Raw genomic sequence first — 23,795 nt, 5'->3', positions numbered from 1 at the left:
CTGGCATTGCTGCAGGGTTTGGAGCATCCTTGCTGCTTTCATGGGCAGCAAGCCAGGAGCTGGACACTACCAAAGGAGAGGAGAAACAGCAGCCTGGACACCAGCAAAGTGGCACTTCTCTTGTTAACAAGATCATAACCCATGCATTAACTATACAGACAAAATTATAATAGCTTGCCTGTTTGTTTTCTCCCTTTTTTTCTTGGGGTTTTTTTTTTTTTTTTTTTGGAGGTTTTTTTTTTTGTTTCTTTTTAGTCAGTTTTACTCAAGTCACCAGTAAGATTTTCATGGCTAGATACTAAACTATGCCTAGCCTGCCTTAGTCTTGCATAGCTTGCTCCAGCTACTTAATCTAATAGTAATATCTGAAGAACTCAAATGAAAAATTGTTACAGCTCTTAAGGGAGCCTTGAGAGTTACAGCTCATGATCTGGATCCACCCAGATTGGGAAATCATAGCTGCAGCTTTGGAAAAAGGGCTCTGAAATGACAATAACTGAATTAACTCAGTAGTTTTATCGGTTTACAGAAAAATCCAAAGAGGACAAACAGCTTGAGGAAAAGCAGCTAGCCCTGGTGTCAAACTGCTGATTTCAGTAATGGCCTTTCAAGCAATTTAGGAGGAATTTAGGAGGAAGGGTCAAATAAGAAAAGAAACAGAAAGGAGAGATTGAAGCGGGCAGGAGTCTAAGTGCCATCAGTAGCTAAGGAGTTAAAATTTGAGAGAACTGGGGTTAAAGCACATATATGTGGAGGTCTGAAATGGGATAAAGAGTAATGGATTGTAAACTATTATGACTGAGCCACAGTAGAAGTAACATTGGAGAACAATGTTAGCCGTGTTAATAGCCAAAACTTCACTGCCAAGTCCTGCAGATCTTAAAAGAGGAAATTATAAAAATCATATATCGTGGATAAGGACGGCAAAAGTCGACACAGAAACGTTATAAATGATCATGCAAACAACTCTGTGTAATTCTCCCCTTCACTGTCCCCCACAGCTGTTTAGCAGCCTCCACACATCCCAAGCCCAGCTCTGATACTGCACAGCTGCATAACCTTGGGCCAAACTTCTGAGCAAACCGCTAAGTTATGAGACAGCCTGTAAGAAGATAAGAAGGGCAAAAGCAGGGGGAGGAAAACCAAGAGCTTTGGGTCAGATCAAACCATTAATATCTACACTGAAAACTGCATGAAAACGGGTTTGAGCATCCAAACCAGATGTTTACCTTCCTTGGAAATGGCCAGCAATAGCATTAGTCACACACCTGAGCTACATCAGGTGATAGTAATATTAGGATAACTAAGAACAAGACTCATAGAGTTGCTTTGGGGATTAAAAAAAAAAAAAAAGGCAGATGAAATTTTTCTCTTAAATTGCAATTAAAAAAAATTATTGCTTCTCTTTTTTCTTTTTAAATTCAGTAGATTTTCCCCTCTTCCTTGCACCCAGGAGCCTAGCACACAGCTCTTGACTCCCAATTTTTTAGCCTGGCCATGCTTTTTGTATCTGCTAAGCCTCTTCCAGCAGTCAATAGAAAAGCTACCCAAAAAGCCAGCAGGCCTGGGGTGTGTCCTGCTGCCCTCCTCCGAGCTGGCCCTACATACAAACGTGGGAAGCTGTTGGGGTCGCGTGGTGACAGGCAGCAGTGCCAATGTTTGGGGCAGACAGGTAGGAATGATCAGCTGGGAATGAGGAGAGGGCAGGGCAGGACTCTGGGTCTGGGAGGGGACGGAAAGGGCTCAGTTCTTGTATTAACTGATAACATTGAGTGCGTTAACCAGCGAGTGGAGCTCATCCCTCACGCTCTCCAGGGAGTGGCAGATCATCTGGGGGCTGTCCAGGAGCTCGATGCTGTGGGTGTAGGGCTCGTACTTCACCGAGAAGGGCCGCTTGATGTGCGCCGCGTAGCTCCTGCAAGGCAAGGTGCACAAGGATGGGTACGGGGCAGGGGTCCTCACTCTCCCTCCTACTCATCACCATTTTCCCACGAAGATCAGCACAGGTAATGCCTCCTTTAGGCAGAGTTTCCACCTTTCCAGCTCCACTGCAGCAGTAGTTGAGATCCCTTCTGTTTGTCAAGGAACACCATGAGTTTGACTGTGGCTCTCTGTGGGCTGTACCAAACAGGAGGGCACATCAAACCGGTCACCTCCATGGCCAGTGCCAGGCATTCTCTGCTGCAATTCCCTTTTCAAAAAAGGCCAAGGAGATTTAGAAGCTAATTGCAGGGAAAGCCTGTGGTATTATCGTAGTATATTACTAAATCCTTTCTGACATGCATTTATTGACTAATCTCTGCTTGGGGAGGGGGGAACTCCCTTATTAAGGATAGACTTGACAAGCAGTGGCTCAGACCTGGAGGTTGAGAATAGTGTCACCAGAGCCTTGTGTTCTCAGCAAAGCTGCACTGCTGTACCCAAAGCCAAATGCAGCCTGAATCCCAGCAATGAGCTTGACTCTACCTGATATCTCTCAAGAGCAAGACCTCGTTGCTGTTTTTCTAATGGAGAAGTATGTGGCCAAGTGAAAGCAAATCAAGGGTAGGAGTTCCCTAAAGTTGCCCATATTCACTTCCAGCACTGAGATTTGTATACTTGACAAGGCAGGGTTTTTTCATTTGAAGATTGTGTGACTATGGAGCTGAAAATCTATAGTTAGGTGCTTGTGGCTGCAGTCTCACGGTGGAAGAACAGGAGGGGACAGACAGCGCTAACAACAGGCGTGCTCCTGTCCTCTGCCGAGGCTTCACCCTTTCGCTCCTGGATTGCTTAGCTTAGGCTACCCTCTTGTGGCTGCTCCGGCACAGCTCGGGGAAGCGCAGCCCTTCCCCAGATGGAGACAGATGTTCCTCCAGCTGGGACTTCATGGCCAGCCCGGAACTGGAGGGATCTGGAGGAAAACACAGCACAGAGGGCCAAGGCGAAATGTGGTGCAAGGCGCAGGCTGGCGCTGGCAGGGAGCTGCCACTCCATTGCAGGAAAACGAAAAAAAGCATAAACAAAGGAGGTTCCTGCATACTCACAGTGTCCTCCTCCTAAAAGATGTGGTTCCTCTCAGTTCTGCCAGGCAAAGTCCTGCTCACTCTCTTGTTAATGTCAGCAGCCACAGTGACAGCTCATAGCACAGCAGCTAATAGCTAGAAACCTGCCCTCCAAAATGGTGTGCTCACTTGACACCTTTTGAAGCAACTAGATACAGCATGGCTGCTTGGAAGGGCACTGGGGGAGCGTGTCCTTTCTGATAAAAGATGCTTTTCCCCAGGAGTAACATGGCTAGTCAGGCCCGTGGTGGCAGCTGCCACTAATGCAAAAGGGATGATGCTTTAATGTTTTCACCTCACAGAGCAGCATCTGTGTGGTCTCTGAGCTCCTTAAAGAGGATAATTTACAGTGCTTGTCACAGTCAAGACCCTCTAGCCTAATCTTGGCTGTGTATGCGGTGTATTTTCCCTTTTTAAATGCAAGGAAATGACTCATTAGGCAGCAGTTGGGGTTTTTTTAAAGCAGCCTAGTGTGTGTGTGTGTGTGAGTATGGGCTCCCCATGCTTGCTTTTGAACAGCTGGACTCCAGGTTGTATGAACAGTGCAAGTGAGGGTAATAAAAGCAGCAGTTGAAATATAGCAGTCCTCACCACGTTATTTATATTAAATACCCCTCTTGCAGGAACTGTAAAGTCTTGTACGTCATGTTCGCCTCATCCTGTCTCTTTCCTAAGTGAGGATAAAAGTGGTACAGGCAAAGTTTTCCTCTGTCAATCAAAGCAGTCCAAAGACTGAGCTTTCCTCCTGTGGGCAATTCTGGGTATGACCAAGAAAATGCTCTTCTGAACAGATGTCTGTGGGTAGAGCTGACCCTTACAGTGCTGTTTGCAGTCCCATGGGATTAGGAAACCCAATTACCATGGTGAGATGGTATCTGGGGCCCAGTAGCCCATGTTAAGAAGCCTAGGTGACAGAAGCTAATTTTTTCCCCTGGATGGATCTATTCATGTCAAGCGTGTTCCCTGTAGGATCTGGAGAACTGCTTTACTTTGGAAGACCTGATCAAAGTTTTCAGAGCACTTCTGAGAACTCAGACTGAAAGCAGTCATAATGTCAAGACCTATTTCAATAGATAACTTCTCAATCTCCTATTGTTAGGGTCTCTCTCATTGCCCAGTCCTACCTCAATTTATTTTTGGCATCACTGAAGCTCTCAGACACAAAATAAACAGGCTGGTAGTTCTGGTCCTGGTAGGGCTGAACAGCTGCAGCATCAGGGTCGAAGTCCCTCACCTCTGGTTCGTCTGACAAGGAGTGCTGTGAACACAGCAGAGAAAATCCAGCATGAGACTAAGGGGAGTGGAGAGCACATATGGGGTAGGCAAAGGTGGAGAACAGACCGAGGAAAGTCATTGTGCAGAAGCAGGAGGTGTTTTTCTCCACAGGGTCTACAGCAGAGGCAGGTCATGGTGGGACTTACTATGAGCTCCCCATAGGAAGAGAGGAGCCCGGCTCCGTAGGCTTTGACTATTCCATTCTGTCTGCAGAGCCCAAACTCCACTGTAAACCAGTAAAGCTGTGAAAAGAAAAAGAAAAATTCCTGAGGAACACAGCTTCTCATCCTCATCTTCCTGTCACTTCTGAGCCCTTACACCATGGCCAGGATCTGGGGTTGGTTAAAGGAACAGGCACCTGCTTCTTTGTCCCCTGTCCACACTTTGCTTTCAGAGAAAAGTGCTAAACTAAGTTGCTGCTACACCAGGACAGAGTCTGTGTCCCTGGGCTTGTTCCATCTGCTATGAGATGCTGCTGTTTGGTGTCCTTGGAGCAGGACAGGTCACCTTGCTGAGGGAGAGCCAAAGGAAGCAGATGTCATTTAATCCCATCCCAAAGAGTCCCAGCAGTGCTGCTGCTGGAAATCTGATGCGTGGTGATACTACTGGTGCCCGAGGAAATTGGGTTAATGTGCAAGTGAGCTCTGCTGTTTAACTGATCTCTGCTCTGCACAGTCATCATGAAAAGAGCATGGAGCAGCTTGGGTGGGAGCTCTGAGCCTGCAAATCTTGGAATACCAGACTAGACCAGTCCTCTTGATAGTACAGAAGCACTGCTGGAGGTGTTGTGCCCCCCATCCAGCAAAGAAGAAAACTTACCGTTGCTAGTTTCTCAATTTCTTCATCAGTTGCTCCCAGAGACGCCAGCCCAATGTCCTAGGAAGAGTAGAGAAGGAGCAAACATCAGGACTAAGGGCCTTAGACATTTATTTCTCTGTTTTATTGGCTCAAGGGCACACATATTGCTGCCCTGCAGTGCCAGGCATCTGCTGGGACTTCATCGTGATCAGACTAAAACCACTTTGTTGCAAAGTCAGTATTTAGGGTCTTGGTCCACCATGGAACTCATGGTTAATAAGAGCAAGAAAGGTTTAGGTGGCAACACCAGGGTTTGGATTCCCACCTCTCAGGGGGGGAAAGCAGATAGCACCTTACCTGAGAGAACTGGGCAAATGTCTTGTCAGCCAGCATCGGGACGTGCCCCAGCAGCTCGTGACAGCAATCCCTGCCAAGGGGAGGGGGAAAGGAGGCAAACACAGTCAGCAGCAGACAGAGTGTGTCGGCTGGGGGAAAAGGGTGATGTCTGGGCAGCTGGGGCTCTGCAGCAGGGAGGCCATGGACGATACTCACGGCTCGGGGGAGTGCATGGGCGAGGAGGCGTGGCGGATGTACTGCGTGCACTGGAAGACGCGGAAGGCCAGGCTGGCCAGGAAGTCCCGTGCTGAGAGCAGGCCGGCCACCGGCCGCAGCTGGAAGCCAGTCCTCTCTGAAACGGCACACACTGACTGAGCGGGGAGCACGGCCCATGGGCTGCACTGCTGCCCCAGCACTGTAGCCCCAGCCCAATCCATCTTGTTATAGGTAAAAGTTATGTTAAGTTAGGGTATAGTTCAATTATATTGTATTAATTATGTTATATTAATTGTATTACGTTAAGAGTGGGGGGGTTATTAGAATGTTCTAGGAGAAGGGTTCAGGGTTTGGTGGAAGGGCGGTCTGGCGGGGCAAGGCGAGGTTGAAGAGGGATTGGATGGAAGATCTGACCAATCATTCGAAGCCCTGCAGAAACGATTGGTCCAGAATGAATGGCGTTAAAGACCAATGAGAAGCCTGGAAATGGACCAATCACCATGCGGATCTAAAATGCACCAATCCTGGACTGAAGGGGGCTATAAATGGGGGGAGTGCGGTTGGGTTGGGGTTCTTCTTTTTGGATCCTTGTTTTGTGGGGAGAACCCAGTGCACTTGGGGTTAGTGCACTGTTCTGGTTTTGGCTCGCTCTGTGGGTGCCTGGGCTTATCCTGGATACTCCGTTCCTTGCAGCTATTTTAATAAACAAGAACCTCTTTCTCCAGAGAAAGTTTGGCCTTGTTCATACTCATAACATTCTGCTCCTTCTAGGAACAGCACCTGCTCTTCAGGTGCTCAGTGGGATCATTTTACCATGGGCTTGCCCTTCAGCCACAGCCTGCTGTGTTTAGCTGCAGGCCCCACCACTTGAGCTCTACCTTGGTCCTCTGAGTAATGCCCAAGGCACCAGCTCTCCTCCTAAATCTCAGCTCACTCACTACTCCTTTGGGTTCAGACCCTGAACCTGGGTGCCCCAGGCTCATACCCACCTTTCAGAAAGCGGGACACCTCCTCCAGCTGAGGGATGTTGTTCTCATTGTAGCCACAGAATTTCTCCAGTAGACTGAAAGCCTCAAGGTACTCCTTGCAAGCGTGGGTGGGGTACAAGCTCTTCAGGGTGCTGTACACCTCCTTCCTTCAGGAGGAGAGGTGGCAGACATTCAGTGGTTAATGTGTCCAGTCCCCTCCTGCGCTCTGGCTATGCACTATCAGGGACTCATGTCTTTAGGCTCCCTGTCCTTTTGCCTTTCTCCACCTAAGTCTATGTCTCTGCACATTGATAGAGGTATGTAAACACACAGACACACATTCAAATGAACCTGCAAAGGCAGCACAGGTCTGTGTCTGTACAGACCTATTTCTGACTGGGAGGTCAGAAGACTGTATGAAAGGTATTAGCTGGAATTGAAATATTCCCAGTAGGTTAACTCCTGAAGTTGCACTGTGAAGACAGTCAATAGAACCAGATGACCTTGCTGAGAAGCCTGTGTACTCAGCTCATAGGAGCTGGCCTTGTTTTCAGAAACACTCCTGCACAACACTCCTGGAAAAAATCACGTTCAAAGGGAGTGCTTTCCTAAGTGAGGCCTGTGAGGCACCACACAGATATTCACCATGGGCCTCACACTTCTTCCTGCAGCTGTGACAACTGCTCTTTGTTTGGAGGCTGCTACTGAGTCAGGACCCTTAGAGAAGTGGGGCTCCAAATTATCCACCTTGCTCTGTGGGGAGGCTCCTTTGGAGGAAACTCCTGGAGGCTGCACCATGGAAGTGTTTTTCATAACAAGCCATTAAGTAGGATGCTCGCACTCCTGACACATTTTTCAAGAGGTCGTGCCCTGAATGTTTGGGTTCTGATTCCCAGCTTCTAGTGGTGAAGCAGTAGTGGTGAAATCAGCCCTAATCATGAAATCAGCACTCACCAGGTAGCTGTCTCCTCCGCCGTGTACTCCACGTGCGGGATGGGGTCCCCGCTGCAAGGCAAAGGCACCATTACTGAGCAGAGCCCCAGCCAGGCCCCTCTTCCCCAGGAGGAGGAAGCACTCTGGAGAGGCTCTGCATGATGTTCTTAAATCTTTAAAAACCAAACAAGGGAGTGACAGGAAAGACAAAGCCTTAGTACTGGGTCATTTGTACAGGTGCAACATAGATGCAAAGAAAAGCATGAGTCTAGTCAGAGATTGTGAATGAGCAAGAGATGAGCAAGAGTTTAGCAGGTGTAATATTTACCGGGGGGGAAAAATGTTATTCTCTGAAAAAAAAATTTAAAACTTTGTGTGTGAAAATAAATTCATTTCTTATGTCTGAACTTCAGGGAGCTGATGGCTCCAAGAATGAACTGGTGGCTGTGAAATAAAAACAGCTAATAAGGAAAACTAAATGCATTTGACCTGTAAAAAAATATATTGTCAATAATGTTAAGGATGGCAGGAAAAGAAAATTTCAACATTGATGTAAATGGGCATTGATGAAATTATAATTTTGCTTTTTCTCATTATAGTTAGCAACTGTATTTCCTAAATCTTTCTTTTCTGTGTTTGGACAAATGAGATATTCATACATTGTAAAGCACAGTTCCTGAAGGGATGCTGCACATTGGCTCATAAATGTTAACCTGTAGGTGAGATGTTAGAGAAGACCTCTTAAATTGGTGCCTCATCTTAGGACAGTATTTAACCCTGTGCCACCTGGGACTCTTCCTCTGGCACCGTGACTTTCTGTGTGTTTAGTATTTGAACAGGATAAAACCATCAGTGTCCATATTCTGGGCTTCAAATTGGCAAAGTACATGAGAACCAGAGCAGAAGCCCTTGCTGGGATCACACCAGTTGCAGGGGTAGCTCAAACAGGTGACCCATATAATTTCTGTAGTCTGCTTTCAGCACTTAAAGCCCTGCTCAGAGAGAGAATGCTAAGGTGAAAGGCAGCATCACTGAATAGGATCTAGGGAAGGTTTTACAAACCTAACTGAATATCAGACTCTGTCTGATGTTGTAGTGAACACACTGAGTGCTATCACTGCATGTATCAGAATAGAAGTATTAAGTAAGAGTACAAGGCATAGTCTTAAATCTATATAAGACAATGATGAGAACATTACTGGAATCTATTTAATTTAACAGAGTTAGGAGGCAAATCATTTAGCCTATAAATACCCTCATAGCAAAGAAGAAAAAATCTGACAGCAGTATTTTATCTAGTAGATGAAAGGCATGTGTAATCCATTGGGTAAAAGATAAAGCTATCAAAGTCCAGCTTAGAAGTAAAACCCACATTTTTTTCATGACCAGGATAACGAACCTTTGGAACAAATTTTCTGGGCATGGGTATCTTTTTCAGTACTTGAAACACTGAAGTCCAAACTAGATGCTGTTCTAAAGAGATGCCACATTTCCAAATGAAGTTTGAGGTCTGCTGGATATGTATCTGGCTTCTGTTATGCAGGAGGTTTATTCTTACTATGCCCTTACCAATGTATGAATTCATGACAACAGATATTTTTAATTAAAGAGAAACTGGAATGGAAAGAGAGAAGAGAGACACAAAAGGTACTGCAAAGGCTGAATGGGGAGACAAAACATAAAGGAAGAGAAGTGTCATACAGGGGACATACAATGGCTTCCCAATAGATCACTGACATGTCATTATCCCCACATGAATGTTAGGAAGGAGACTTACTGCTTATATTGAAAAGCAATCTCTGCTATTGATTTCCTTCTCTGTCGATATACTGGGTCAGAGTAGCCCTGTGGTGACAAACAGGAACAGAGACAGGGCTTTTAATCAGTTGCTAAAGTTTCTCACCCAGGAAAATTCACCACTGGCTGTGGAGACATCTCTCAAGGTGGCAGTCACACTCCAGTCCCCTGATCAGCTGCACTGATGGGTGTTCTCAGCTCCCTGCCTCTGTGGGACAGCTCAGGAGTTTAATGTGACAGGGTGCACACAGACGGACTCACCGGGTGATCCAGATCCAAGTCAGGGTCAAACTTGGTGACCAAATGGTGGCACTTGTCCAGTTCGCAGATTTTCCTGGGAAACCAGTGAACTATGGGGAGAGAGAAAGTGACAGTCTGTCTGTGGAAGGGAAGATCCCCTAAGAGAAGGGGCTCTGAGGCTGAATAAAATACACCTGATCTGGTGTACCAAATGCACACATACAACATGGCACAGCTACTTCCAGGCTGTAGTTTCACAATCTCAGTGCTCCTTTCCTAGAGTCACATCTAATGCCATGATCTGCATTTCATTGCTTCCTTGCCCATTTTTAGCAGAGTATTTTGTGGCAAAATTAAAGAAGAAGATGAAAATGAGATTTTACTGAGTGATTCACATTAAAAAACACCCAGAGATCCTGCTGGTCATAGTTTTCTAGGGATATTCTCCTACAATATTATTCTACAATAGTCATCCTGTATTCAGATAGGACAAGATGGCACATTAAGTGTCTTGTAGATTAGTGCTGAATCTGTACAGAAGTCCTAACACGCAGGTAGAAAACTACTTTGCATTTATAATATAAAAGGCTGGAGTGAGAGCTCTCATGAGAAGGAGTGTGAGCAAAGCATGAAATTCAACCTCCTATTTCTGTTTTTTTCAATCTTTTACCAGAAGAATGTTCCATGAACAATGGAGTCTGTTGAGAAAAGGACAAGGAGGGAAATTACTTTCAGGATTCAAGCATCCCAGAGGCAGTCCCTTCTGGTTTGCTCAAATTCAGCACACATCAGCCCTTTCCCTTTACTGGGAATAACAAAGCCTCCACCCTGTTTCTACAGGGAGAGAACAGCCTCTCAGCACAAGTGAAAATGTTTGTAAAGTTCCTTACATTTGTCTTCTTTAGTGGTCCTCACATCTTCTGCTACCCTCTTGATGGAACTGATGAAAGTATTGAGGTCAGAGCTGTGGACTTCACAGCGCACAAAGTACTCCAGCTCAGCGATCCCTTCACGGGCCTTTCGGCTAAGCCTGGTCTCCAGGTGGTGAATTTTAGCTTCAAATGTCTTTTGAGACATGGAAAGGAAGAAAAAAACAAAACATTGAGCAGCATTTGAAGCACTTTCTGTTACTACCCAAAGATGTCCATATGGACACAGAGTTATAGAACAGTTTGGGTGGGAAGGTAAGATGACCTTAAACGTCATCTCCCTGCTATGGACAGGGACAACTTTCACAGACCAGGTTGCTCAGAGCTCTCTCCAACCAGTCTTTTAACACTCCTAGGCATCCACAACTCTGGGCAACCTGTTTCAGTGCCTCATCACCATCACAGTAAACAATTTTTTCCTATTATCTGACCTAAACTTAGTCTCTTTCAGTTTGAATCCATACCCCCTGTCCTGACACTACATGCTCTTATAAAAAGTCCCTCTCCATTTTTCCCCTAGACCCCCTTCAGTTATTACAGGGCTCCAATTAGGTCACCAATAAGCCGTCTCTTTTCCAGGATGAACAATCCCAGTCTGGGACAGATCCCTTCTCGTTGTTTTCTTCAAGCTTCACCTCCCTCCCATATAAACACCCTTACCCGTTAATTCCACATTTTCTCCTTCTGCACAAACACCGAGGCCGTTCAATAACTACTAACAGAAGACTTCCACATGGCAAAGAAGACCAATTGATGTGGCAGAGCGCCACGTTACATTTTCCCACGCCAGCCACTCCCTGGGTGTGTGCTGGTGGGGGCTGTGGTGAGTGGGGTGCTGGCCTGGGGGGTCCCACAGGTCCGGCAGGATCCCGCAGGGTCCGGCAGGATCCCACGGGTCCGGCAGGGTCCCCACGGCTCCGGCAGGGTCCCGCGGGGTCCCACGGCTCCGGCAGGATCCCACAGGGTCCGGCAGGATCCCACGGCTCCGGCAGGGTCCCCACGGCTCCGGCAGGGTCCCACGGCTCCTGCAGGGTCCCGCAGGTCCGGCAGGGTCCCGCAGGTCCGGCAGGGTCCCGCGGGGTCCCGGGGGCGGGCGCGGGCCGGGCGGGCCGGCGGCGCGGCGCTGGCCGTGGTGCTGAACGCCGCGGCTCGCCCGCACCAGCGCTGGTCTGGGCTCACACCAGCGCCGATGTCATTTGGGCTCGCTGTAGGAACTGGCCTCCCCCATGGAATAAGGAGGCAAAATGATGTGTGCAGTCTCGCAAAGAGCCCTGGTAGATTTGTGGGTGCGTTTTTTAGCTCAGTGAAAACTGGCAGTACAAGCCCAAGGCACTAGGCAATGACCCAACCTTCCCAAAGTTCCTGCAGGACCTTTGATAGAGGAAGGGACATGATTTCTTTTGTTAATCAGAGGCAAAAAGATGAGAAGGAACAAATGCGATGCCACAGGTAAATTAAATTTACCTGTGTTTTTTAATGTACCTACCAACTTCACTATTACATTGTCCCCTCAACAATCGATACCTTTGCATTAATCTGACAGCTGTGATTGCATTACCTATGCTTTAGTTGCATGTAACACATACAGAAGAGTGAAACCAGCTTCCCTGCAGCCTGGTTCATGATGAGGTAAATGTCATTATGGCCGTCTGCTTTCATATCTTGTACCTGCATTGCCAGAGGGATCTGGGAAATGAATCTTCCTCTGCTGGGACTTGACATGCTTGTCTTTTTATTATATTTAAAGCTCTCTCTGTGACAAGCTCAAAGAGCTTTTTAGCTCCAGGAAGAAACAAACAATATTTGAACATAAGCTGCCACAGCTTCTTGCTTGATGTTTTAAAAATTGCTTAAATTACAGAGTTTAAATGCAGTATAACATAAACTCTTCCAAGTACAAGAGCTTACACATTTGTTTCATACCCACTGAGCAGCCTGTTGAATGTTACACTGATGGACTTGTCATGCTTTATCTGGCATCTGTGTGTTCTGAGAAGGAGACCCCAGTCATCTCAACACACGGGTTTTGTCTGAAAATTTGTCATAAAGGTTCTTTCAGTCTGGAGACAAGAACCATGCATTGCCCAGAAAACAGCTGCTCTTTCAACAGTCTTCATAGAGGAATTGTAATTGCTGAAGATCTAAATGTTTTTCATAAGATTATCAGAGGTAATACTAAATGGGTAATGAACAGCTAAAATGCCCTACAATTTCAGGGAAATACTTATCCCCCAAACACAATTTTTTGTATGTTTACAGTTTTTAAGTAGCAGGTTTTCTGTATAGTGTACAAAGCCCCAAACTACCTGCTGGGACTGGACATGCTGTGAGCAGGAGGTTGGACCTCAGACCTCCAGAGGCCCCTTACAAGCCACGTGACTGATTAATAGGAACAAATTGTCCTCTCCTGTCACTGCTGAAGTCAATGAAATTAAACTACCATAGATAAAATGCATCTCAGAACTTCAGTTTGCCAAACACTTTTGAATCATTCTGGATGGAAGCACACTACATGAATGCAAGCTGTCATGCTTGGATTACTGTTTAAATAGGCAGAAGTCATCTCAGTCTTTCCATTCATGGCAGTGAGATTCTATATAATGCAACATTACATTGCTGGCTAGAGGGAAAAGCTCAGTTACCAGTTTTTCTTGGTATTAAAGGCATAGACAGGATACATCTCTTGAGGGGAACCAACAGTACCTTTAACATGTGAATCAGAATAGAGAAGGTAATTTTGAAATCAATATGCCTGTTTTACACGCAGGGCAAAGTTGTTTCTGTAACTATTTGACTGAGGAACCAGTATGGTAATGACCCAAAAGTGAGATGGGTTTGGTCTATAAGCAGGCAGAGCACACTTGCTCTGAATGTGGGATCAGAGCTTGTGCCTGAAGTTGAAGTGCTGAGCAGTGGGGAGAGCTGTCAGAGTACACTGCAGACCATGAGGGTGTGGACTCGAACGTGAAACTGAAAATAATTAAGCAAAAATTAAGACCAGAGCTTAATAGCACTGCATGATAGATGTACGCCTCCTTGTTAGTGATGGCAAGTGAGGACACACTGAGCCATGAGCAAAGCATGACTTCAGAGGTACCAGACAATTCACTGATAATCTGAAGTAGGCAGACCTAGTCTGAGGCTTCTTTATTACGCTCGAGTGATGCTTCTCACAGCCCAGTCATGAAACCTGGAGTGTGTTCCTTGAGTATCAAGGTACTCACCTCAAATACCTTAAGGACACGGGACAGTGGTGAAGTCTTGGCTCCCTTGAGCATGAAGAAGAGGTTCAGCATGGCTCTCCCATCCTTCTCCTCGAATACAATGGTCTCTGTGGACTCTGCAGCATCCGTGGCTGCAGCCGCAGCCTCTCTCTCCTTCCTGGCATCCTCAATGAGGCTTTGGCGTCTTCCCACAAAACGTGGAGACTGAAGGCAGAACAGAAATCAATAACACTGCTCACAGAATGGGGGAGATCAGAGGCATTCCCAGTAGCTGGATGAGATGTGACTGGTATGTGTCAGCAGAGGAAGCAGGGAAAGCCTGGACTGACTTGCCTGGCTTTGTAGAGGAAGATCTGCTCATGAGGATTGAGGTTTTAGAATTGAACTTTCAGAAATGTGAATTTTTGGGAAAAAAATCTGTGTAAAATATCTTTTCAGCATAACTGGAGAGTGGACTTCTCCCCTCACCTCCCCAGCAACAGTTTTCAATATCTTCTGAAAAAACCAAAACCCAGAAACAACCTTTAGGTGGTTTTTAGGTGAGATGGACTCAAGTGACAAGACCTCAGATAAACCTGAGGTCATCAGAGAAAAGATATTTTGTGAGGGACAGGTGAAGCCCACAGCTGTGGCATGGCCAGGAAACAGGAACTGTTTGCAGATGTATTAGCAGGGCAGCTTAGCAAAACTGCACCCAGGATCCAATGTGACATTTACTTTTGACATTAAGTGGATGCTTATCCATTGAAGTGTAATTGAAACCACAACCATATACCCCAGAAAATAAATTCCTCCCACTTATCTGTAGATTTGTTTTGTCTGAACAAACTCCTGCAGATTCCTGTTACTTGGAATTGAATCTAAAATGTAACTCTGTGCCTGAGGTCATGTCAGGACACCTGTTTACACTTATAGTGAACTACGAATTATTTCAATCACTGCTGTTTCTTTTGTTATACAAATAACTCATATACCAACTTATTTGTTCTTGGTCTTTTTACAACCAGTTTTCTATTCAGAGGCAATGCATCTGGTTCCAGTTTTCTGTGTTCAAGACCCAAACCAGATGACAAACCTCCAGAGCTTGCTAAAAGAAACCTGGCACAGCACTGGAGAAGGACACGGAGTGGGACTGGCTGCAGTTTTCCCTGTGATTACATTGAAAATATTTAGAACATGCTAACTAAGCAGTGCTTTCCTTACCTTGTGAAAATTAAGAGTGTTTTCCTTTTAACAAGACAGCCTGACTGACTACTAAGTTTATTTTGTCTCTGATTTTCAAAGCCCACTATCAGTAACTCGTGTTTCCTGTGAGAATCCTCTTGGATGTTTTAGCAGTGTAAAGCTGACACTTTAAATACAGCCTCAAAAACTCAGCAGCACATCGAGGCACCAGCCCACACACACCTCTATCTGCTGCTGTTTCAGTAAAGACACCCCTCCAAAATTACATTTCCAGATCCCCCCTTTATTCCTCAGGGCACAGAAAAACACCTTATAACAAGTAAGTGCATGCTGCTGCTTGTGGTATTCATGCCCAGAGAGGGCAGACATCTAACAGGTGATCTCAGTCATAACTTTAAAAATCTTGTGAGCATGTGCTTTAGACAAGTTTTCCATCAGTGCAGTGTTTTAAGCTAAGCTGGTGTTTACTTTAATGTGCCTGCAATAAGCAGGGCAAACTGTGCCCTGTGGCAGCCACAAAAATGAGCTACAGCCATCCCAAGCCAGGCAGTGCTTTACCCAAGGGTGCCTTATCACACTGTGCCCCAAGGTGCAGCAGGATTTTACTTCTGGGTAGGAGGAGGGGAGAGGAGGGAAATTAGACCCCCATATTGAGGATGTAAACCAGGTTAAAATCCAGCTGGGTGGGGTTTAAAATACCAGAGTTGGGTGACTGGAAAGCTGCACCAGGAGCAGACTCAGCCAGTCCCACACATGTGCTGGGGCTGGGTGGCCCCTGGCAGGCAAGTTGGGGGCTTTGGTTCCTGTTCATAGCTGCATGACAGCATAGTTTAAGTGGGTAATTTGGAAAAAAAATCAAAACAAAACAGAAAAAGGCTGAATTTTGCTTAGAAGAAGAGGACTGGGAAGAGTCTGCCTGCCTGTTGCCTCCTCTGCCAGATGGAGGCTGCCTGGCTATGTGTTCCCCACCTCACTGTCCTCAAATCTGCCCCTCACATTTATGCTCATTGGGCTATTTTCTCCTTTTGCTGGAAATTAGGAATGTGGCATATATAATAACCAAACAGATCTCTTGATAAATGCCTTCCTTTCTTCCAAAGTCACCATTATATGATATTTCTGAATTGCCTTGCAGACTCCCTCCCTGAGTGCATATCTGGCTACAGCGAGAACTGTAATTTGATTTTGCAAAGCATTTATTTGCCTAACCAGGGCCTGACTCATTCACCTCTTCTGAAGGTTAGTTTGCACCTCTTATGAAGGGTTTGTTCATTTTTCCTTCCTCGAATTTGCTGCAAATCAGAGTGCCCAGCCTGCATATTGTCATTAAAAATTCTGTGTTCTGAGCGATTTTCTTGCGTTTTTTCCCCCCGGTTCATTATTTGCAGCAATCAGGAAGGATTGTAAAGACTGGGGACATTAATGTCCCACCCCTGCTTTCCTGGGTGCTTTTTGTTGCCTTTCTGGCTCCAGTGGCTGTCTCCTGCCTGGCTCTGTAACCAAACTCTACTCCAGCTACAGTCCCAGGGTCTCTTGCAAAAACTGTTAGCAGCAGAAAAACTTAATACATAACCAAAGATTTTTCCATGGAGTTTGATGTCTGGCTGGCCCAGCTGACATGTAAAATACCTGCTGGTGTAGGGGAGTTCTGGGATTGCAAAGGTCTGGATTTCCCCCCCAGCTTGCAGCTCCCCTGGCAAGGCAACACCTGAGAGCTGCTGGAGGTGATGTGATGGTGGGTGATGGCTGTGGGGCACATCACCCACGGTCACAGTGACAGCACAAGGGCCAGGGACATGCCATGCCACGTACAAATGCAGAGTCATGCCTCTTGCCTGGTAGAGGGCAGGGTTGTGGAGATCTCCTGTGCTAGGTGGGAGCGAAGAGAAAAGCTTTTCATGCATCCAACTCTCAGAGCGATCCTCACAGGGCAAAGTTTTAATTTTATTTGTTTTCCTTTTTCGGAAAATTTTCATTCAAAAACAATCACAGGCTAAGGTTTTATGTACCATGCAGGCTGGAGGAGCCACTCACCCCAAGCAGGTTGCCTCACTCTTGCCAGCCCTCTTGTTGAACATGAACTCCCCTGGCCCCTATGTTCAGTGGTCCAGTTTTTCATAAAACACAGAGCAGCACCCCAGAGGGTGCAATAGCCAAACACTCTTCACTTCTCCACACACTGAGCATCTCAAATATGGATTTTACAAGTTGCCTGGAAAATATCAGGTTTTCAAGGGCCACTCGAGTGTTCATTATTTTGCAGAATGAAAAAGAATGCATGAGAGGGAAGCCTTCCCTGATTTCCATTTATTAGACAAAGCAAGCTTACCTCCTTGTTTCCTAAATGTTTCCCTTTTCCAGCAAAGTCCATTCTCCAAAACACCTTTCTCCCAATGTAGTGGTTGATTTTTAGTGAGGAAGAGCATTGCACAGGGTTAAGAGGAGAGCGGGTGAAAAAGGCAGCAGGTACAAGGGAGAGAAATGGGGAGCTCTAAGAGTGACTTGCTGGAGTCACACTGCAGATATCTGCCAAACATATCTGCTACCTCACCCATCTCTATTCCTAAAGTCCCCTCCTGGTGCACCCATTGCCACTGGCTGCTCTGGCTCCTGCATTGTCACCTGCTGCCTATCCACACCTTTGTCCCACAGGAATGTCCAATACTGGGAGCCTTCAAGCTCATCCTGCCTGGCAAGGCTTCAAAGCTAAGAGCTGAAATGTCCCTACAGCAAGTCTGATGGGTTGGCCAGGCTTGGCTTTCTGAAGACACTTGACACTTCTCTCCCTGACACTTTCAGACCTGGTGTGTGCAGGAGCTTTCCCTGGGCTAAACACATCAAGGAGGACTGGGAACAGAAATGGGGGAAGGATGTTCTGGGAGATAAACTGGATACAGCGGCCATGAACCAACAAGTTAAATTGCCTGTGCCTTGTGTGCTGTCTGAAATAACAGCCCCACTTTATTTATTGTGCTAAAACAGGTGAAATCTCTGCAGTTTAATGCCTTGAAACCTGGAAATCATTAAGATCTTCAAATTGCCTTTCACTGGGGATTCCTTGCTATTCTTGCCATAGATCTGTGGGTTATTCACCTTATGTTTGTTGAGGTGGTTTCATTATTTCAAGTTTTCACCCCCTTAAATGTTTTCATTTCACATGTATCAGTATGTAGACAGAACTGTTGGAGTAATTTCCCTTTGACAGCCTGGAGCCCAGACGTGCCCATGTTGGGGAAGTCCCACAAACAAAGTGTTGGTCCATCTATTCTTGCCTGCCTCTGCCTATAGCTATGGAAAAGGCTGTGGATTTTGGAGGGGGAGGGAAAGAAGTGGGGTAGGGTTGTCTTACCATGATGGCCTCGGCTTGCTTGGAGTCCAGCTCCGACACCGCCCTGCGGAAGCCTTTGGCTGCAGAGGTGGAGATGTTCGGGGTTGGCATCTTTGCTCTTCCACGAGCTCTGCTGTCTGCTTCCCAGCTCCTTGCCAGCTTTTTATAGGGCAGGGCTGACGTCAAAGACTCTTTCAAATCTTCTCTTCCCCTGCCACCTCCCCATCACCACCTCCCTCCTTTCTCCCCCTCGGGCTGAGAGGAGGAGGGGATGTGAAGGAGAGAAACGTGTCTGTCCCATTAAATCTAATCGCTACAAAGATTGCAGACACCCTGCCTTCACAGACCAGACAATCCCCCACCTGTTTGCCTGCATCCAAAAGATTTCTTCTCTAATTTACCCCTTCTCTCCTTTCCCCTCCCCCCCCCCCCCCCCACTTCTGGATGGAGCTCATTCTCATTACATGTTTCAGTCCGGCACATTTGCTTCCCCAGCTTGGGAGTTGCATGAAAGGATTTTGATCTGTGAAAGGATGAAATAAAACAAAGGCAGAGATTTAGCCCTCTCCAGCCTTTTTTCCCCCTTGTTTGCCTTGTCATGGAGGCAGTAAAGTAGTAGGAAAATAACACTGATTCCCGCAAGGCTGCTGCGGGACTGGATGCTGTTCTCATGTGAGCACCTCCCGGCACCCAGCTCCTGACAACTGTGTGTCAGAATAGAGAACACAGCTGTGCCTTCCAGGGCTCCCCCACCACCTCAGAGCTTCGTTTGGCCATGTCACTCTTACAGCAGGAGGGCAGGATCTGACTCCTCAGAAATGAAAAAGGCTGTAGAGGAAATAACTTGGGAAAACCCTCACAGTCCTGCCTTCCTAAGTGCTTTGCTCCTCTTGCAGTAATTCCAAAGGGACCAAATGCCTGAGTGCAGCTGGAGCTGACAGTGTGTGACAGGTCAGACCCATGCCAGAGCCTCTGCTTCATTGTGTGTAAAACTGGCATTTTTCTCTGATTGGATTTTCAGCAGCTGTCCCACCCCAACAAGTGCTGCAGGAACGCATGGCTGTGCTTTGTGTGAGCCACCTCCATCCTGGTGACAGGCCACTGACTGGCACAAATCCCTGTGGCAGGGGAGCTGGTGGCCCTTCACCAGCTGACTGCCCGAGAGCTCACCTGCAACCTTGCTGACCACAGCACTGACATCTGGCAGGGTTGGTGGCTCATCCTGCACTCAGCAGGACAGCTGAGTTTGTGCCAGCCTGCTGATGACTTCTGCAGTGCCAGAAGCTCTGGAGCAACAACAACCCAGTGACATCCTTGAGGATGCAAAGCTGTTGGTGTTTACCAAACACCAGGGAGCAGACAGTGTGACCAACACTGCCTGCCCCACCAAGGCAGCTGGGGAAGCTCATTGGTGGGAGCTGAAGCTGAAGTAAGCAGCTGGCAGCAGCTGAAGATTGGTGCAGTAGTGAGACAAAATTGATTTTAAGTCATGTGGAGTATCTTCTCTTACTGCAGGTGCTGAGGGCACTTGGCTGGTCAGTACAGTAAAAACCAGAGGAAGGAGTTAAGCAGCCATCGTGGCTCATCTATCCCCAGCCTCTGTGTCCTCATGTGTGGTATCACCTCACACACTGAGAACAGCCCTTGCTTTTGCTTTAATTTCATCCCTAATCCCCTCTGAGTCTCCTAAACTGTCTATTTGCTGTCTGCTAAACCCTGGATGCTCAAAACACAAGATAAAACCCCACCAAGCCGGTGGAGGGTAATGCTGCCTGGTGTTGCAAGGTTTTCTCAGAAAATATTTTGGGAGCAGGGTCCAAGGCACTCCACTGCCCAGAAGGCAGCCAAGGAGCAGCACTGCAGGCTCAGCCACCTCCTGTCTGCTGGGGGGGCTTTGAGGACCCTCCTGTTGGGGGATACAAACTAGCACAATTCTATGGTTGATTTATTTTTGAGTCTCTGGCTGAGGTAAACCATGGCTGTTGGACAGGCTGGGATACCGGGAACAAGGCTCTGAAGATTGTAAGGAAGAAAAGAACCCACTCCCTAAGTCAGGCATCTTTCATGGAGGCACCAGTGACGAGACCTCAGTGGGGATTCTGTAACACCATTAATGCCAGGAAAGGGGGCATAGAAGGAGGGCTGAGGGCACAACTCTTCCCCACAATATAGGATGAAGCTGCAAAGGTATTTAGGATGAAAAGCCATAGTTACACTAGGTAGTCAAGAAATATTTCGTTAAAACTATTCAGACTTTGCTAGAGTAATACCTGTTAAAAATAAGCATTGTCAATGAAGGGTCTTGCCAAGACTGAGCCAGCTTCACTGGGATTTCATTTGGAGAGGAAATAAGGACTTGGGTAGGAGGAGAGTTACAATAATTACATTTGAATGTATTTACCAAATCAAGTTTTAACTGTGGATGAATTATTCTGGCTTGCACCTTTAAAACAGCATGTAGAATATGGAACTACAACATTTTTCATTTGAGGCTTTCAGTTCAATTTAAGAACAAAGACAAAATTTTAATTAATTGATTAATTTAATCCCCTTTCCTTCATGCTGTTTTCTTACCTTAAAATCAGAAAAAGAAATCATTTTGCTAGACTTATTATTTTTGGAAACTGACTTAGTTTAAAGGTCTCTTTAGAGAAGTATTTGCCAGTGATGATAAACCTAAAATCAGCCATCACAGCAAGCTCCAGTTATCCAAATCTGTAATAAATTTGCTAAGAGGATAGCCTTAAAATGCCAGTTCATGTAAAGAATTGAGACAATTGGGAAAATAGTAAATATGGGAACAGAACAAGCCACTCAGCCTTCCTGCAGGCTGTAACCTATTCAGAGATTACATATGAAAGCTCTTCTGACAAGTAGAGGCTTTAAAATGTGCTGATAACATCAAACAAGTTCTCAAGATTATTGTATGACTAGGTGGAATTTCTCTGAATATATTTTCTCTTTTCCTTTTGTCTCGTTGCAGGTTGTTACTTCCCTTGTGAAATCCAGTACTTTGTTCAAGACCATCAGTCCTTCTACTGAGTTATCTCATCCCAAAGCCCTTGATTTTCATTCCCTTGTCTTCCTACTGCTGGCAAATTAGGCATACAGTTCTTTTCTTCTTTAAGCCCTGCTAATCTGCTTGCCCCATCCCTGTCTGGTGATGAGTCCTGCACTGCATGGAGCCAAAGTTCTGCTTTCCATGCAACCAAGGGGAAAACGTCCAGATTGCCGTGAGGGGATTGCCATGGTAGGAATTTCACTCTCTGATAAGAGTGAAAAATCAGTGTGGTTCTCCTGTCCTGGAGGAGCTGGCAGAGGAGGGAAGCTGGCAGGAACCATGTGGCAGCAGGTGCTCCTTTTGGGCAGCAAGGTGGGTGGGTGTCCTTCAGAGCAATTATCAGCACGGCTGCAAAAGGACAGGCATTACTTTTCCCAGACAGTCCAGTGCAGAGCTGTTCAACACATTTCCCACCCGTGTCCTTTGCAGGCAAATTCCCATCTTTTTGGAAATCAGCCCCATCTTAGGATTTTTCATCTCTCTGTGTGTATACATCTCGCTAAACCACCTGCCTGGGTCCATGTTTAAGTTCTGCTGATATCAGACATGAATTCTGGGGGGGTGTAAGCCTATTTGGTTAAAACAAGACAGGTTTGTCTCAGCTTTTGTCATGTTTGACTAACTACCAGATTTGCTAATAGGGAAGAGGAGTCTTTAGGAAGCTTTACAAAGGAAATACAACAGATGGATGGGTCTCCATCACTGCTTTGTTTCTCATACTCCAGCCTCATGACCATCCTTGAATGTGTGGGGGTGCCATGTGTATCCAGCTGTGTGTTTTTAGGGATTAATCTGACATAAAGCAGCCATGGCAAACACGGCTGGACACTGTTTCCCTGCGCTAGTCCCCAGACAGAGAAGTGCATAAACTGGGATGCTGTGGCTGTGCTTCCCTCAAGGGTGAAGCAGACCCAGAAACAACCCAGGAAAGGCATTAGGGTGCAAAGTACTGCTGGTCCTGTGGAGGCTGGTTTCACCTGCCACTGGATGTGGGATTGCTGGTGCAGAAACAGAGACAAGATGTTAATGTTTGTGGCTGCATTGGAGCAGGCAAGGCACTGCTATAAGCATAACTATGATGACAATCAATATATACAAGCCTATCTTTAAAATCTCTTTCCACCACGGTGCAAGGCTCAATTTATCGAGTACATCATCCAACCATGTCTCATCCTCAAGCATTTTTTACAATAATTGCCATTTCTGGGCACCTCGGGTACGGGGACCAAGGGGGAACCCCCCCTGCCAAACATCCACCCCTAATTGTGGGGAGCTGGGGAGATCTCCATGACCCAACCTGTCATCTTGATGCAAGCCCCAGGGTGAACCAGTGGCAAAGGCACTGGGCAGGAGTGGGGGCTCTCTCTGGTGGGCCAGGGAGCTGCAGGGACAGGGTTTGTGCTGTGCCAGTCCCCAACAAGGCCCAGAAAGGGACAGTGTACTCTGAGTGAGGGCGAGCTGCCTTCTCCCATCACAGCCAAGGCCACCCTGGTAGCCATGAGGGGTGCCCAGGCACCCTCGCTGCTCTTTCTTCCACCCACCTGCTCCCTCTCCCTCTTCCCCTCCACAGCATGAATAATTACAGTCTGCCGTAATTTTGAAGCAATTATAGGGGGGTGAGCCAGCTCCATCAAGAGATGTTTTTCCCTCTTCTCCCTTCACGGCTCCATTCAACATCCCCAAGTGCCACAAAGGAGTTTAATAACCCATAATGACACCTCAGGCCTTCACATCATTGCATCCTCCCTAAGACTGGGCCAGCATCAGGAGGGAAAAAAAATAAAAGAGATAATTAAAATGCTCACCTCCCTCTTAACTTCGCAGCCTCCTATTATCTAGAAAACATGGGTTTTGTGCTCAGGCTGTCTCACCACAGATGAGCTCTGGGGAAGGGGGGCTGCAAGCAGCAGAGATGTGCTGACATCCATGGCAGGGCAGAGAGATGCTCTGTGTCACCCTGGGAGGAAAGCTCTGCCATCCCCTCCAGTGCAGAGGCAACCTCTGGGACGTGATGGGTCTCTATGCAGGGGTTGCTCTTCCAAGGCAAAATAAAAACAGCCAACTATGTTAAAAAAATAAAAAAATTTTAAAAAGCACTTTTCTAGAGATGATGGAGTAGGGCTGTGCAACCTCCTCCAATGACATTTTGCCTCAGTGTGTGCCAGTGCATTTTCACAAAGCAGTGTACAGGACAGATCTGCTCCACAGATGCCAACCAATGGCTTAAGGACCAAGGCCAATACCCTCAGCAGCTGAATGCAAACATCCATGTCAGAGATTTCACACTTCAGAGGGCCAGATTAGCCTTTAGCTAAACCTGAGAATCTTCCTGTAACCCACAAAAAATATTCTTCTACCCCCTGTTTTGAAGCATGGGGCTGGTCTCATAATTCTGTTTTCATCTTCACATTCAGACACAAAATTCTGTGCCCATGCTGCTTGAACCTTGCCTCAAAACCCA

At 46.6% G+C, this 23,795-nt stretch overlaps 1 protein-coding gene across 1 annotated transcript; it reads right to left on the bottom strand.

The window, feature by feature from the left end:
- Nucleotides 1-1,755: 1,755 nt before the first annotated feature.
- Nucleotides 1,756-18,384, bottom strand: TH (tyrosine hydroxylase). Its single transcript, XM_054275984.1, has 13 exons — nucleotides 18,295-18,384; nucleotides 13,761-13,964; nucleotides 10,498-10,672; nucleotides 9,629-9,717; nucleotides 9,348-9,415; nucleotides 7,592-7,642; nucleotides 6,659-6,804; nucleotides 5,670-5,805; nucleotides 5,475-5,544; nucleotides 5,139-5,195; nucleotides 4,466-4,561; nucleotides 4,169-4,302; nucleotides 1,756-1,915 (listed from the first exon to the last, which is right to left on the bottom strand). The coding sequence occupies exons 1-13, from the start codon at nucleotides 18,382-18,384 to the stop codon at nucleotides 1,756-1,758; spliced, it is 1,476 nt and encodes a 491-aa protein (XP_054131959.1).
- Between the last annotated feature and the right edge of the window lie 5,411 nt (nucleotides 18,385-23,795).

This window comes from Melozone crissalis, unplaced genomic scaffold, assembly GCF_028551555.1.
Source record: "Melozone crissalis strain CALT ecotype California unplaced genomic scaffold, PUWL_Pcris_2 ptg000018l_1, whole genome shotgun sequence".
Taxonomy (NCBI): Eukaryota; Metazoa; Chordata; class Aves; order Passeriformes; family Passerellidae; genus Melozone; species Melozone crissalis.
This window is presented reverse-complemented; position numbering and strand designations above follow the sequence as displayed.

Bases quoted from the DNA above. Each gene is read 5' to 3' on its own strand.
- TH (XM_054275984.1), bottom strand. From the start codon at position 18,384: ATGCCAACCCCGAACATCTCCACCTCTGCAGCCAAAGGCTTCCGCAGG. The intron at 6,805-7,591 runs GTGAGTGCTGAT...CTCCTCCTGAAG, and splicing joins GCGGAGGAGACAGCTACCTG to GAAGGAGGTGTACAGCACCC. The intron at 4,562-5,138 runs GTAAGTTTTCTT...TTCTTTTCACAG, and splicing joins AAATTGAGAAACTAGCAACG to CTTTACTGGTTTACAGTGGA.